The sequence below is a fragment of the Tachypleus tridentatus genome, chromosome 1, assembly GCF_004210375.1.
Source record: "Tachypleus tridentatus isolate NWPU-2018 chromosome 1, ASM421037v1, whole genome shotgun sequence".
NCBI lineage: Eukaryota > Metazoa > Arthropoda > Merostomata > Xiphosura > Limulidae > Tachypleus > Tachypleus tridentatus.
Window position 1 is genome coordinate 176,618,205 of NC_134825.1, and position 17,928 is coordinate 176,636,132.

General features: G+C 31.3%; 1 protein-coding gene across 2 annotated transcripts in view; it reads left to right on the forward strand.

The window, feature by feature from the left end:
• LOC143230947 (R3H domain-containing protein 4-like) overlaps positions 1-17,928 on the forward strand; it is a 25,586-nt gene continuing 7,658 nt past the window's right edge. For both annotated transcript variants that reach the window (XR_013016707.1, XM_076465304.1), the window contains exons 1-3: positions 1-236; positions 8,723-8,856; positions 9,627-9,742. Coding sequence is in view for 1 of the 2 variants with exons in the window: in XM_076465304.1 (XP_076321419.1) it covers positions 160-236; positions 8,723-8,856; positions 9,627-9,742 (327 nt within the window). In the remaining variant the exon portion in view is untranslated. The remainder of the gene's footprint in view (positions 237-8,722; positions 8,857-9,626; positions 9,743-17,928) is intronic.

Below are 17,928 nucleotides of genomic sequence, written 5' to 3' on the forward strand. Positions count from 1 at the left end.
TTCGCACTGAAAGAGGGCGAAAGGTCGCGAAGTTGGAGATAGTAAACGAGTTCAACGTAATCTTTGTATATCTTAAGCAAAATATTGATCCTCTTGCTTTTTCAATCACATCCGTTTACGAAGAAGATTTACATATATATATATATATAAACCGACAGGATGGGCGTTATTCATAACTTCAATTTTTTAACGGACTCTCCTGTTGCTCTGGCTGAACTGGAAGACAACTTGGATGAGTGAGTTAAGAATTAACTCTAGTTATTTATACAAACTAACTTGTAGTGTTGAAATATTGTTAATAGTTTTACTTTTAGTGTTACTGATAGTTGCAGAAATTGACTGAGGAAGTGTCTGACACTGGTAAGTTGCAAAACAAGATTTTCTTGCCTATTATAAACAAACTCTTCTCCCACAGTTTATATTGTTGGTGTTTCAGTGTTTGTCACTCAGTCATATAAGTACGTCTATTTATTACTGATGGTCTAACATGAGATTGGTAACAGAAAAGTTGAAAAGTTTCGAATTTTACTATTCTCTTACGATTTTTTTCTCCCCAGTGGCACAACGGTACGCCTGTAGACTTATAACGCTAGAAACCGTGTTTCGACACCCGCGGTGGGCAGAGCATAGGTACCCCATTGTGTAGCTTTGTGCTTAATTACAAACAACAACAGCTCTTACGATTTTTTTCGTTATCTTAATAATAAGTTATTGGTTTATAACAATATATTTTATTTATGGCAACATACAAATTATAAGTTCACTAAGTTTAGAACTAAGGCTGGGTAAATGTTAGCCAAGATAAATGATGCTAAGTTGATGCACACCGTTAAAAAGATTCAGTGTTAGTAATGCACATTAAAGATACATTTTGTTTTTTACATTTGCTACTCAAATAGCTGTTGTTTTGAATAATTTCTAACCATTTGGGTTAAGTCCTTTTTGGACTGGTTCACACCCTTGAAAATAATAGTGGAATTTGATTTGTTAAATGTGTTGTAATTAGCCTGAGTCTGACCACACTCTTAAGGAACAGTGTCAACTTTGGATGAGGTTGTCCAAGCTGTTGACAGGGCTGCTAGAGATTGCTTAAGAAGTGGTTATCATGGTATAATTTATTATTATTACGTATTAGTTTATCCTGAAGGTGATACCAGAAGAACCTTGCTCGGAAAATATACAGAGTGGCCCATAAGTTCCTACCCATTCATATGTTATTATGTTATATTCAATTATGCATGTATTATAAATGTTTCTTTTTTTTCAGAGAAATATGGCCGATGTAAGCCCATTTACACATGAATAACATATTGTGACAAGTACGTGGACACATGAGCACAAGAATACTGGTGACACCACATCGATACACTAGATACATAAGATATGTGGATGGGTAGGGACTTACGAGCCACCCTGTAGATTCTGGAAGTAAAAAACTAGAGTATTTGGTTTGTCATATTCAAATATGAATGTAAATCTTCTTGTGTCACTCCCTGAAGGGGGACTCTAAGAGTACATGCCCAATATGGTGACAATTCATCCAGTGTTTTGCTAGTTATGAGTAGACAGGCACATGCATACACTTCTTGTCAATTCTGATAATGTGTGTGTTGATACTTCAGATAGGAAACCACATTTCTTAGCAACTATACCTCATCCAGCTTATCTCTTTGTGTTTCTTAACATGTTGGATAAGATAGAAGTGGATAAGCTATATAAATGTAGCACTGATTTCTTCACATGATTCATTTGCTTTCAAGTTTATTCTCAAATTGCATCTTCAAACATTATCCTATGTGTGAAAAGTAAGCTATTTACCAAAAACAAAATTTAGATGTTTTTAACATAAACACTCTTTGAATAATTAAACTGAACTTGTAATTTATGTTTTCAGAGTAATTTTATAATATCTGTTGATATTTTAACTTTGTTGACAAAATATTATGTTTTTTGTAAAACAAATACTTGTAGTGCTAATTACCTGAAATCGAGGGAATGAAGAGATCTTTTTTCCATTTACATCCAATTGAATTATGAACAAAATATGTTAAAATAAAATGTTTCTCTGTCTTTGTCCACAGTACTAAGTCACAAAGTTACTGTTGACCACTTGCTAATTTCTATAAATGTTTCACTATCAATTTTCTTATTCTATGTACATAAAGTTGACAATTTCTAAGCTTTCTGTTTGTTCAGTGAAATATTTATAGTTGAAACCAGACATCTCAATATGAGAATTGGATAACCAAGTTTTCTACATTCAAGTTATAAGGTATAGTTGTTAACTCTGTGTAAAGATGCCAACATTTGTGGATTTGTGTAGCATGTTCCTGGCTCACAATCTCAACATGGCCAGTTTTGAACAACTGAAAAATTGAAAACTGTCTATATTACTGTTTGAGACCTGCAAGAAGTTGTATTTGTACCAAATCTAATATCAGTTATCTCGCACGAACATAGATAGTTTAGAAAAACTTTAAATTCTATTTCTTTGCTGAAAAATTGAGAAAAAGACAAAAATTGTCCACATCTTTATTTGTAAAGAGTGTCTTTGTACTAAATTCCATGTAAATTGGTTGAAAGAAGGCTAATAAATTGACTAAAACTACTAAAACAATCATAAAATTATGCTTTTTGTAGCATCTTGACCTTCTTTTAGTCAATAAAAATGGGCAAGACAACAATTTTTATTTTTCAGTTTGTTGGGCCTTTAGAAAAGTATCCTTATACCAGATCCCTTATACATTGGCCAAAAACCTCAAAATTTCTTTATTTCCTAAAGATACTGAAAATGGGCAAATCCAACTTTTTTATGTCAATATGTTGAGTGCCAGAAAATTTATATATCTGTGTCAGTTTTCATTTTTATTACTGCACAGGAGCCCAAAATATACTTATTTTGTGTTGTTTGACCTTTGACTCCATAAAAAAACCTTCAAGTGACCTAAATTAAAAAAATAGAATAAAAACTTGTTTAGACATATTGGACCAATGTATAACCCTTTAAGGTTTCAAGTTAATTTGCCGAGAAGTGAAACAAAACAAATTATAACAATAAATAATTTTTTCCTTTCATTTCTTTACATGTATATATAGTTTATTATAAACAAAAACAAGCCAAAACTAAAATGCAAAATAGTGCATCAATTGAAAGGATTTGCAGGGTACAGTCTGTGACGTGGGGTATAAAATTAGTGAAAGGATCCACAAGGTACAGGCTGTGACGTGGGGTATAAAATTAGTGAAAGGATCCACAAGGTACAGGCTGTGATGTGGGGTATAAAATTAGTGAAAGGATCCACAAGGCATAGGCTGTGACGTGGGGTATAAAATTAGTGAAAGGATCCACAAGGTACAGGCTGTGACATGGAGTATAAAATTAGTAAAAGGATCTGCAGGGTACAGGCTGTGACGTGGGGTATAAAATTCGTGAAAGGATCTGCAGGGTACAGGCTGTGACGTGGGGTATAAAATTCGTGAAAGGATCTGCAGGGTACAAGCTATGGCGTGGGGTATAAAATTAGTGAAAGGATCTGTAGGGTACAGCCCGTGACGTGGCATATAAAATTAGTGTAGCATTTTGAATTTTTGTTTTGGCTTGTATGTGCTTATTTACTTTCACGCACCACCAGGAGACTTTGACATGGTAGGCCTTTCTATAGGATAGTAGTTTTAACAATATGGGCTTGAAACAACCCATAGATATAATTTTTTTACGTGTACGAACAGGTCAGAGTAGCAAGTGGATGACAGATCAACAATATGGGCTTCAAATAACCCATAATCTCATCTTTTTACACGTATGAACAGGTCAGAGTAGCAAATGGACAACAGATCAGCAATATGGTCTTGAAACAACTCATAGGTCTCATCTTTTTACCTGTATGAACAGCTCAGAGTAGCAACGGGATAGAGATTGGTATGCAGATGGTCTGAATCAGGATTTATGAAGGTTATTCTCTATATTGGATAATAATGGTTTGCCTTTAGTATGTTGTCACAAAATTTTCTGTCTTCAACAATATTGAGAACATGTAGCAGTTAAAAATGTATGAATCACAAATAACACTACAGTAAGACATGAAATGTGTAGTTGTGTACATGATAAAATCCATTTTAGCTTTAGGGAGAGAAACTTTATATTATGATAGCAGCAAATGGGTTTGGACAGATATCAGTATTGGTTAGCACACTAAAGTTTATGTGCTTCAACTTGGCAGTATGAATACCTTCAGATGTAAGGTTTCAGTGTTATGACAATTAATGATGCTAGTGATAATGCGCGCCTCCACTGGTCTGACATTTCTTCAAATGGATGATAACATGGACATTCACTGGTCTGGCATTTCTTCTGGTGGATGATAATGTCCCCATCCACCGGTCTGATGGGTAATAACATGCACATCCACCAGTCAGACGTTTCTTCTGATGGGTAATAACGTGCACATCCACCAGTCAGGCGTTTCTTCTGATGGGTAATAGCGTGCACATCCACCGGTCAGGCGTTTCTTCTGATGGGTAATAATGTGCACATCCACCGGTCAGACGTTTCTTCTGATGGGTGAAGAAAGTATTAAACAACTGAATGCTTACCAACTAATGAATGGTAAAAGTGTTTAGGAAGATTGGTAATGTGTGATTCACTGCTTAAAAGTCTTGATGAACTGTGACAAAAAGTAGGTCCATATTATCTCCATGTTTCCTTTAACTGCACTACTTTAGTGTATGATATGTATTAGTTGGTCATCCACATTTATTATCAAATGTTTTTGTGACCATTTATTGAAATACATAGTCTGTTGTAACAATGCACATTGACATTAGATATTTGCAAACCTGGTCAAATAACACTTGTGCTTGTATTAACATAAATTGAGGGATACCACTGACATTATGCCATATTAATAGTTGTGTCTTGTCTTAGCTAGAACATAGAAAGGAAAGAGCTGAAATTGATATCTAATAAGAATACTTGTAACAAGTATACAAAGTTTTGTTTTTTTAATATATATGTATTGATATTTTGTCACAGTTCTTTGCATAGAGCTTGGAATCATATTAACTTTATAGATAAAACAACTTGAATCACGTGACATGAACAAATAATTGTATAATCGATATTACAAGGTGTTTAGAAAGTCACTGTGCAATTTTGTAATCATATTTTATTCAGTCTATTTCAAGCCAGCAACTGATAGAGGTGTTTAGAAACAAAATAAGAAGGATCCAGGCTTGTAATGATGCCAACGGGGGTCACTTTCAACATTGTTTATAATTGTCATTCATATTTACCTCCTGTATTCTATATTGAAACATGTCTGTTAATAAATATATAAGTGCACAGTGACTTTCCAAACACCCTGTACATATATATAAAAGTGCACAGTGACTTTCCGAATACCCTGTAGAATTTTTTATTGTGCTCCAAATCTGTTAATAACAAGCTAACAATGGTAACTGTAAATATGTACACTGTGAACCCAACTGATAATGAGTGTTGTGAACAACACCATAAATAGACCAAAATAGTATGGTAACTGTAAATACATACACTCTGAACCCAACTGATAATGAGTGTTGTGAACAACACCATAAACAGACCAAAAGAGTAGTTTAAAAGAATTTGTTAATTAGGTTCAAGAGAGTCACAGACTATAATATTTCTTGATATATTTTATAGAGTGTATAATGGTGTGATCATGTTTAGTGATACCTGTATAACACCAAGTGCAGGAAATATTTACAACAAAACCAGTGATAAACATCTTTAAACACTCTTTTATGAATGAGTGTAAAATCTGTTGTGTTTCAGCTCTAGAAAACTGTTAATCTCTTAGACATTAACAGTTATGTAAATGGACAGTTAGCTTCACAAACCTTTATGGTCCATTCCAAAATACAAACTATCTTCTTTATAGCCTTCTAATGGGATATAATTTTCAGATTATAACCTTTGCAGAGTACACAAAAAAATAAATTTGTTTCTGATTTCTTTTATAAAACACAGATTTATAACAGTTGACAGTAAGGCTGGTGTTGCCTCTATTTACAAGTAAATTGGAAAATAATAACAGCATTCAAACCATTGTTAATGGTTTAACTTCTCCAGGCTGGATATTATACTGTTCTTACTTTATTACAAAATATGGACATGAAATTTTGCTATATTATTTAACAATATTTAAGATGTCTTATCTTACAGCAGAAGGATATGTTAAAGTCAACACAAAGTTTGTAGTATCAGCTTATTCGTTACTGTCTGGTTCAAAGTTTTTAAGCTATAGTTAAACACAAGGTCTCTGGTATCAGCTTATTGGTTCTTTTCTGGTCCAACATTTTTAATCTTAGTTAAACACAAGGTGTATGGTACTAGCTTATTGGTTATTGTTTGGTTCAAGGTTTTTAATCTTACTTAAATACAAGATCTATGGTACTAGCTTATTGGTTATTGTTTGGTTCAAGGTTTTTAATCTTAGTTAAACACAAGGTTTATGGTATCAACTTATTGGTTATTGTTTGGTTCAAGGTTTTAATTCTTAGTTAAATACAAGATCTATGGTACTAGCTTATTGGTTATTGTTTGGTTCAAGGTTTTTAATCTTAGTTAAACACAAGATCTATGGTACTAGCTTATTGGTTATTGTTTGGTTCAAGGTTTTTAATCTTAGTTAAACACAAGGTTTATGGTATCAACTTATTGGTTATTGTTTGGTGCAAGGTTTTTAATCTTAGTTAAATACAAGATCTATGGTACTAGCTTATTGGTTATTGTTTGGTTCAAGGTTTTAATCTTAGTTAAACACAAGGTTTATGGTATCAACTTATTGGTTATTGTCTGGTTCAAGGTTTTTAATCTTAGTTAAACACAAGATCTATGGTACTAGCTTATTGGTTATTGTTTGGTTTAAGGTTTTTAATCTTAGTTAAACACAAGATCTATGGTACTAGCTTATTGGTTATTGTTTGGTTCAAGGTTTTTAATCTTAGTTAAACACAAGGTTTATGGTATCAACTTATTGGTTATTGTTTGGTTCAAGGTTTTAATTCTTAGTTAAATACAAGATCTATGGTACAAGCTTATTGGTTATTGTTTGGTTCAAGGTTTTTAATCTTAGTTAAACACAAGATCTATGGTACTAGCTTATTGGTTATTGTTTGGTTCAAGGTTTTAATCTTAGTTAAACACAAGATCTATGGTACTAGCTTATTGGTTATTGTTTGGTTCAAGGTTTTTAATCTTAGTTAAACACAAGGTTTATGGTATCAACTTATTGGTTATTGTTTGGTGCAAGGTTTTTAATCTTAGTTAAATACAAGATCTATGGTACTAGTTTATTGGTTATTGTTTGGTTCAAGGTTTTTAATCTTAGTTAAACACAAGATCTATGGTACTAGCTTATTGGTTATTGTTTGGTTCAAGGTTTTTAATCTTAGTTAAACACAAGGTTTATGGTATCAACTTATTGGTTATTGTTTGGTGCAAGGTTTTTAATCTTAGTTAAATACAAGATCTATGGTACTAGCTTATTGGTTATTGTTTGGTTCAAGGTTTTTAATCTTAGTTAAACACAAGGTTTATGGTATCAACTTATTGGTTATTGTCTGGTTCAAGGTTTTTAATCTTAGTTAAACACAAGGTTTATGGTACTAGCTTATTGGTTATTGTTTGGTTCAAGGTTTTTAATCTTAGTTAAACACAAGATCTATGGTACTAGCTTATTGGTTATTGTTTGGTTCAAGGTTTTTAATCTTAGTTAAACACAAGATCTATGGTACTAGCTTATTGGTTATTGTTTGGTTCAAGGTTTTTAATCTTAGTTAAACACAAGGTTTATGGTATCAACTTATTGGTTATTGTTTGGTTCAAGGTTTTAATTCTTAGTTAAATACAAGATCTATGGTACTAGCTTATTGGTTATTGTTTGGTTCAAGGTTTTTAATCTTAGTTAAATACAAGGTCTATGGTACTAGCTTATTGGTTATTGTTTGGTTCAAGGTTTTTAATCTTAGTTAAATACAAGGTTTATGGTATCAACTTATTGGTTATTGTTTGGTGCAAGGTTTTTAATCTTAGTTAAATACAAGATCTATGGTACTAGCTTATTGGTTATTGTTTGGTTCAAGGTTTTTAATCTTAGTTAAATACAAGGTCTATGGTACTAGCTTATTGGTTATTGTTTGGTTCAAGGTTTTTAATCTTAGTTAAATACAAGATGTATGGTACTAGCTTATTGGTTATTGTTTGGTTCAAGGTTTTTAATCTTAGTTAAATACAAGATCTATGGTACTAGCTTATTGGTTATTGTTTGGTTCAAGGTTTTTAATCTTAGTTAAATACAAGATCTATGGTACTAGCTTATTGGTTATTGTTTGGTTCAAGGTTTTTAATCTTAGTTAAACACAAGGTCTATGGTACTAGCTTATTGGTTATTGTTTGGTTCAAGGTTTTTAATCTTAGTTAAATACAAGGTCTATGGTACTAGCTTATTGGTTATTGTCTGGTTCAAGGTTTTTAATCTTTAATTGACTACAGAATTTTTTAGTACCGACTTGTTAAGATTTGTATGTTTTAACACAACACAGAATTATTATGATAAATATTTGTCAGTGTTAGTTTGATGATAATGTTATGTTTTCAAATACAGTGTTTCCATAACTAAATCTTCAGAATTCATCTTATAAGTCTGAGTTGATTTTCACAGCTGTTTACTTGTTTTTACAGAATACCTGAGAATACTGTGCATGATGAACAAGTTCACCGTAGACAAAGAAAGATCAAGCACAGGAATCCTGTTAGGCCTGAGGTTTCTGGCATCAGAGTTCGAAATGGGAAACGTTTCAAACATGGAGAAACAAGTATTTTAACACTTGTGTATATATGTTAGACTTTAATATTAAAATTAATCTACTTGGTTTTAATGCTGGTATACATCTGTTAGACTTTATTATTGAAATAAATTTACTTGATGTTAACACTGGTATATATCTGTTAGACTTTATTATTAAAATAAATTTACTTGATGTTAACACTGGTATATATCTGTTAGACTTTATTATTAAAATAAATTTACTTGATGTTAACACTGGTATATATCTGTTAGACTTTATTATTAAAATAAATTTACTTGATGTTAACACTGGTATATATCTGTTAGACTATTATTAAAATAAATTTACTTGATGTTAACACTGGTATACATCTGTTAGACTTTATTATTAAAATAAATTTACTTGATGTTAACACTGGTATACATCTGTTAGACTTTATTATTAAAATAAATTTACTTGATGTTAACACTGGTATACATCTGTTAGACTTTATTATTAAAATAAATTTACTTGATGTTAACACTGGTATACATCTGTTAGACTTTATTATTAAAATAAATTTAGTTGATGTTAACACTGGTATACATCTGTTAGACTTTATTATTAAAATTAATCTACTTGGTTTTAAAGTCTGTTAGACTTTACTATTAAAATAAATTTACGTGGTCTTAACACTGGTATATATCTGTTAGACTTTACTATTAAAATTAATGTACTTGGTTTTAACACTGGTATACATCTGTTAGATTTGAAATTAATCGACTTGGTCTTTCGCTATTTACATATATACGATATAGCTGGTTTGCTGAAACCTGTAGATGATGAAGACATCGAAGAATTGAATATCTATGATTTTATTCCCAAGACGATGTCAGTTTTCTCTCTGTTGTTACAGGAGAGAGAAAAAATGAAGGTAAAGAACTTTTCAACATTACCACTAATGTGTTAAATCAGAACTAACCCTACTTGGATATGATATCACTTGTGTTAAGTCAAGAGTAAGTCTACTTATATATGACTAACATGAATATATTTAATATGAAAGTGGAACACTAATGTTTTTATCCTATACTTATATATGACTAACATGAGTATAATTAATATGAAAGTGGAACACTAATGTTTTTATCCTATACTTATATATGACTAACATGAGTATAATTAATATGAAAGTGGAACATTAATGTTATTATCCTGTACTTATATATGACTAACATGAGTATAATTAATATGAAAGTGGAACACTAATGTTATTACCCTGTACTTATATATGACTAACATGAGTATAATTAATATGAAAGTGGAACACTAATGTTATTACCCTATACTTATATATGACTAACATGAGTATAATTAATATGAAAGTGGAACATTAATGTTATTACCCTATACTTATATATGACTAACATGAGTATAATTAATATGAAAGTGGAACATTAATGTTATTACCTATACTTATATATGACTAACATGAGTATAATTAATATGAAAGTGGAACATTAATGTTATTACCCTATACTTATATATGACTAACATGAGTATAATTAATATGAAAGTGGAACATTAATGTTATTACCCTATACTTATATATGACTAACATGAGTATAATTAATATGAAAGTGGAACATTAATGTTATTATCCTATACTTATATATGACTAACATGAGTATAATTAATATGAAAGTGGAACACTAATGTTATTACCCTAGCACTTTCAAATGATGGATCTTTCTTCTTCAGGGCAAAGTATTCATGGTATAGGATTTTATATTAAGACTTTGAATCTGTCTGGTTTTGATAATTCTGAATGTGTTATTACATCAATATGTGAAATAATTCTACAGTTGTACTAAGGTTCAAAACATACATTGTTTAGTCAGTCCTGAGTAACTAGGAAGTTCATGGGTCAACTAGAATATCCAAACAATAATGTTACTGGCCCAACAGGGCAAACTGTAGTTTTAAGCTGGGTTATTCCATGTAAAAATATCCAGATTTTGGAAAATTTTCCAGGTGACCCCCTCAGAATGCCTTAAAAAAAATTCACATATTCTCATCTACCCATATAATGAGAAATTACCAAAGATTAGATCAATATCTCTAATAGTTTCTGATTTACAGCTCTGTAAAGTTTAGTTAATTTTTTTTTTATTTTTCGTGAATTCATTTTCGAGCAACTTTGGCTGCTTAAAGCTGCAAGGGTAATGGTGGTAGAAGGCTTAAATTTGCAACATTGACTAAATTAATATTACAAAATTCAAAAATGATCTCAAACCAAGTTTATCTCTCTTAGGAGTTTCATTGTGAAGCTGTAAAATTACCTGAAAACCCAAAATCGTAAAACATATTGGTTTATTTAATAAGCCATAGCTCTAAGACTTAATATGATACAAAGATGAATTGTTTTTTCAAATTTCCTATAACATATGTGTTGATAAATCAGCAATTGTTATACTTAAAAGTCTGTTAGATCTACTGTAAAAAATGTATCTGCATGCAACTTTTTATAATTTAGCTAAAAATAGCCCAACTTCAGGCCACAGTTTGACCATGTCACCAGTTATACAGCCTTTTCAGATTTTTACCATATATTCTTACATTTCTGAATATGATCTACAAAAAACATCAGGATGGTGTTCAACCTACTTTTTGAGTTATAATTTTTTAAAGTATCCTCTGACCACATGTTGTTTACTTGAAAAAAAAATTCAGTTCAGATGTGTTACTGTGTGCAAATATATCCAGACAATTTTGAAAAAAATGACGAATCCCATTGAAATACTCTAATCAGCCTTTACCATATATTCTTACATTTCTGAACATGATCTTAAGATATCAGTGTTGTTACCATGTGTGTTCCATCAGAATGTCTGAAATACGACACAGTAGTTGTTCATGCTTTCATTATCACAGTACTGAGCCATGCTGAAAAGAAATATTCAAACACAGAAGAGATCATTTATTTCAGTGATGGTGCAGCTTCACAATACAATAATTTTAAAATCTTTTAAATCCTTGCTACCATTTTGAAGATTATCAGTTGTCTGCTGAATGGCATTTTTTTGCCACCAGTCATTTGAAAAGTCCATGTGATGGAATTCGGGGTATGGTGAAGAGGCTGGTGGCTCATGCAAGCCTTCAGTTGCCTATAAATAATAAAATTTTAAGTGTCTCTGATATGTACCATTGGGCAAAGGACCACATTCAGGGCATTCAGTTCTTTCTTGTCAATCAGTAATCAGTCCTGCAGAATTGTGTAAAGTTTGATCTACTTGAGCACTTTGAAAAATGTAAAACTGTGACAGGTATGAGGTCACATCATAGTTTTATTCCCCACTCTACCAACAAATTGTGTATGAGAAGGTGATGATGTGTACACAGTTGTAACTGTTGGTAGTAGCAGTGAAAGTGATGCTACAGCAGCTCAAATAGGGTCTAATGATAACAATGACAATTATCAGCCAGGGAAATATGTGGCATACATATATGATCATGAATGGTATGTGGGAAACATAACAGATAGATCAGATGAACATTCAGATGTGTTGGTGTAATTTATGAAGAAATCAAGAAACGAACTGTTCTCATGGCCTGCAAGGTCACGTAAAGATGAAAGTTGGATTTCTTTCCAACATATTCTTTGTCTGACAGGTGCACCTACCGTGCAAGGCAGTAGTGCTCACCACTATGTTCTAAGTCAAAGTAATCTTAACATAATCAAACTCGAAGTTTAGAAATTTATTCAAGCTGTCTGAACAAAGTAATGTTTATTTGATGTTGTTTATGGCTAATTTATCACCAAAGCAGTTTTTGAAACATTTTATTGTCTCGATTATTGCAGTTTGGTGTAACTATAATCTTTCTCGGTTATCCCCTGTTATAGCACTGTGTCTGATTTACTTTTGTATTTATTATATTATGAATGTAATATATTATAATTTATTATAATATGAACTCAGCCATATCTGCATAATTGTAATGCATACACAATATATTTGCATTGCCATGTGATCTAACTAGTTATGTCAATAAACTTGTTCAGAAATGAATTAATTCTTTCTTGTTTCTTACAACTTCATTATTTAACATTGTGAAAGGCTGGTTAGAATATTTCAGTGGGATTCATAACGTTCTGACAGGTATTTTTTCAAAATTCTCTGGATATATTTGCACACAGTAACACAACTGAACTGAATTTTTTTTTTCAAGTAAACAACATGTAGTCAGAGGATACTTTAAAAACTTGTAACTCAAAAAGTAGGTTGAACACTATCCTGATTTTTTTTTGTAGATCATATTCAGAGATGTAAGAACATATGGTAAAAATCTGAAAAGGCTGAATAACTGGTGACATGGTCAAACTGTGGCCTGAAGTAGGGCTATTTTTAGCTAAATCATAAAAAGTTGCATGCAGCTACATTTTTTACAGGAGATCTAACAGACTTTTAATTATAACAATTGCTGATTTATCAACACATATGTTATAGGAAATTTGAAAAAACAATTCATCTTTGTATCATATTAAGTCTTAGAGCTATAGCTTATTACACAAACCAATGTTTTATACAATTTTGGGTTTTCAGGTGATTTTACAGCCTCACTATGAAAATCCTAAGAGAGATAAACTTGGTTTGAGACCATTTTTGAATTCTGTGGGATTAATCCAGTCAGTGTAGCAAATTTCAGTTTTTTACCACTGTTACTTTTGCAGCTTTAAGCAGCCAGTGTTGCCCAAAAATGAATTTGCCAAAAATAAAAATAAAAAATCTAAATTTTACAGGGCTGTAAATTAGAAACTATTAGAGATATTGATCTGATCTTTGGCAGTTGTTCATTATATGGGTAGATGAGCACATGTGAATTTTGTCAAGGCATTCTGTGGGGGTCATCTACAGCCCCCTGGATGATTTGACATGGAATGACCCAGCATCTTTCCTGATTTATCTTGTTACCAAATATGTATTTTTATAGTTATGTGTTGATCCACAGTGTCTTATTTAATTTCTCAAATAAAGTCTTTAGTTTTCTAGAGATCCCTGATCTATTTATAAATATTGTGGGATACCTCTATAAGGTCTGAAATAAACAGGTGGTTCTCTAATATGTGAATAGCAAGATCAAACAAAGTATGATGAATGTTGATATCTGAAGGGAGGAACACCTCACCTTTTGGTCAGAATTAAAATTCACATATTATATGTACGTGTGTTTTTATCTGGATAATTCTATCAGCACAGGTCAAAGGCCATGTCCAGAGATGCCAACCATTACGATTTGAGCGTAATCATTACAATTTTGGTGTATACACTATGACTAGATGCTCATACAGACAAATATTACGACTTGTTGCAACTCCTAAATTATTATATATTATATAGGCCTATACAATAAAGTGATAAATTGTTCCCCCAGGGCTTGAAAGGGGTGAAAAGAAAATTTCGAGGGAGATACAACTAAATTTTGATGATAAATAAAAGACATAGTCCAAATGGCTACTTGCAATAATCATGTTTGTGCTTGAAGTAATAAAAAATATTTGTATCTCCGACATCCACCAATAGTTTGAGTGTGGTGCTTCTCCATACTGGGTATGTGGGGCAATCCATATTTACATAATCAGTGCTTGTCAGCCAATCAGCACTCACTTAGATGGGTAGTTCTTATTTTCTAATCAGCATAGAAACACCAATGCGATCGTTCATAAGATGGAAAAAAAGAAGCCTCATTCACCAGATTGCCTTGTTTTGGCAAATCTAAAGGACTAAAACTGTGAATCAAAAATTTAGAAAAGAGTATAGTGCAAAATATCTGGTCATTGCATCAAAAGACAGTGACAGTCATGTGTTTTGTTCAGTTTGTCATATTGATTTTTCTGTGGTGCATGGTGGGATAAACGATTGTTCCAGACATAAAAAAATCAGCATTTCACCAACAAAAGGCTGAGGCGAAGACAAAAACAATGCAGATAACGGCGTTCTGAGTAAGAATTCAGAATATGAAACCATAAATGCAGAAGTGATGTTCATGCAATTTGTCATTGCTCACAATTTACCCATAGCTGTAGTTAATATGCAGGACATCTATTCAGAAAAATGTTCCCAGACTCTGATATAGTGAAAACATGTTGCTGTGCTAGAACCAAAACTACAGCCGTTGTACAAATGTTGGGTTGTGAAGATGACAAAATTATTTCAAGCATACCTACTAACAGTGTTTACAGTTTAGCCACAGAAACTGAATATATATATTCAGGCTATATATATATATATGTCTGAATACAGACATGGATGACTCAAAACTGTGTCCAGTCATAAATGAGCAATCTATAGCAGTAATAAATAATAATAATTATAATAACAATATAATAATAAACAGCTTAGAGACATTGGTCAGGCCTAGTAGCCACAAATGATAAAGGGCTCTGTCTACAATCATTATGCTCAGTCATTTGAAATAGTTGGCATCTCAGCATGTTGTCATGGCATTTGATAACTTGCATTTGAATGTGGATTGTAAGCTAAATTTTAGTATACATTAATTAATTTATACATTAATTAATAACTTAATTTAAAAGTTAATATTAAAAAAAACACCATCTAAACATCAATTTTAGTGAATCATGTAATTTGTTGAATGCAGCACTGGTTCAAATTAAATTTTTGTATTGTTAAAATATAAGGCTATAGTTTCATACAAATTAAGAACTCAAATTATTGATATTCTCAAGCTTGAATTATATATTAAGAACTGCCCATATTTTATATTTGCCAAGATATCACTGTGTTTACTGAATCAAACACAGTGGCACCATCCACTCCTTTCAATTTTGGAAACACTTCCTTACATTCAACAACTTCTGTCTCTGTGATGTGAATAACAAATCAAAAGCTCAGAATGTCCTCCTAGTGGCTTTTGCACCATTTCAAAGTGTTAGGGTGTAAATTTTGTTCTTTTGATACATTTCATGTGGTAAAATGTTAGTGAGCTCAAAATTTGATATATTTTTAGACCCAAACACAGTTTAGCTATTAATCTTGATAAATTATAGTAGAATTCTGTGGTATTCATTTAGTAATTTATGATTTTTTGTTATTTCAAATATTTATATAAAACCTAAAAAGATAGTTTGTTTTACATCTTTCATGTGTGAAATTTGATAAGGCTTAGCAACATATGAGAGCAGTACATTAGTATAAAGTTCATAACTAGAAGAAATAATTATTTGTTATATTTTTTATTTACTGTTTGTGTTTTAAGAAACATAATTAACTCCTTCGGAATAGGGTTCAAAGACCATGTCATTGTGTTTACTGAATTCCATTCAAAAGTTTATTGAAGTAATATTTTATGAATTTATGTCAATAAGTTTGGAATCAAATTGTAGATTATAATTTAAACTTTAATATTATATACGAGTTAATTTCTTAAAATAAATATTAAAAGAACATGCCTTTAATATAAATTTTAGTGAGTTACCTGGTTTGTTGAATGTAGCAGTGTTTTAAAATTAGATGTTTGTGATGTTAAGATACTAAGTCTATAGTTTTGTACAAACTAGGAACTCAGATTACTAGTATTATCAGCTAGAATATAAAATTAGAACCTAATATATTTTTATTTTGTTGATATATGGCTTATGTACTGAATCATACATAGTGGCCTCCTTTCAACTCTTTCCATTTTTTAAACAGTCCCTTATATATACTTACTTCAATATATGGCATGTGAATAACCAATTAATCAACAGCTTAGAATGTCCCTAGATAGTTTCTCTGCCATTTTTATCTTTCAAAATACAACACTACTCTCTCAATCCAAGGTTTCAATGAGGTAAGTATTGTTTGTTTTTAGTCTGCTTGAGGTTTCATATTTTTTAAAATCCAAATAAATGTTAGTCACTAAGTTTAATAAATTATAGTGGAATTCTGTGGTATCATTGTAGTTATTTATGATTTTTTGGTTATTCTACTGCATATATAAAACTTTAAAATGTTTCATATCCTCCATGTGCATAATATTAAAAGGCTTAGCAATCTATATCCAACAGCATCTGAGTACAAAGGTTGTAGTGAGAAAAGATAATTGTTTGTTTTACTTCTTGATTTATTGTCCTCTATTTTAAGAGAAAAGTTTAATAATTTGTTTCTAAATAGTAATAATCTATATACAATATATATTTACAAATATATTACAAAATACTAGTTTACTAAAACACAGGGAAAACTAAAGGTCAGTTTTATATATCACTAGATACATGAGCACATGTGAACCGTGTAAGGACAGATTATGTAATGTTATAAAGTATGAAAAGAAGATCGGGTATAGTAAAAAAATAAATATATATGTTTATATATAGTGTTATGAGACATTAGCTACATAGACTAAACATTTGTATTTTTGTGTTATAATATGTAGTAATTCTAGCATGAGAAAAGTATAACTTTCCTGATTTCCTTTATATATTTATTTTTATGGCAGTTGCAAGGTTGGTCAAATGACATACCCAGTGTAGTTAGAGCAGTGGTTCTTAACCTTGTTGGAGGTACTGAACCCCGGAAGTTTTGTACTTGCATTCACTGAACCTTTCTTAATTGAAAAAATGAAATATGATTTTTTCAAATTCAAAACATTAGTAGATATCTTATTGGTGCACAAAATAAACCATGCTTCAGTTGCACACAATATCACTGTGTTCAAAGAACAAAAACCAACAAAACATGAATTTCACACAAAAACATAACTCAATGAATATTTACTGCAAATCAATGTGATTTTTGCTGTTGAGACAAGTTCAGAAATGCACAGCTGCACCTTGGCAAGTACCACTCTCATGTCATTTTCACAACAAAGTCTGTTCCTTTTCTTCGTTTTTATGTCTACCATCCTCGGAAAGGATTGCTCGCAAAAATACGTTGTAACAAACAGTATGAGTATCTCAAGGGCTTTCTTAGCAATAAAAGGGTACGCTACGATTTGGTGACACCAAAACGTTGAGAGTGTTGTTGTTCTGAAAAGTGGTTGTTGAACCTAGCTCTGCTGAAGTTCAATGATTTCGTCGAGGTATTCATCATTGACATCTGCTGTCACAACACTAAACGT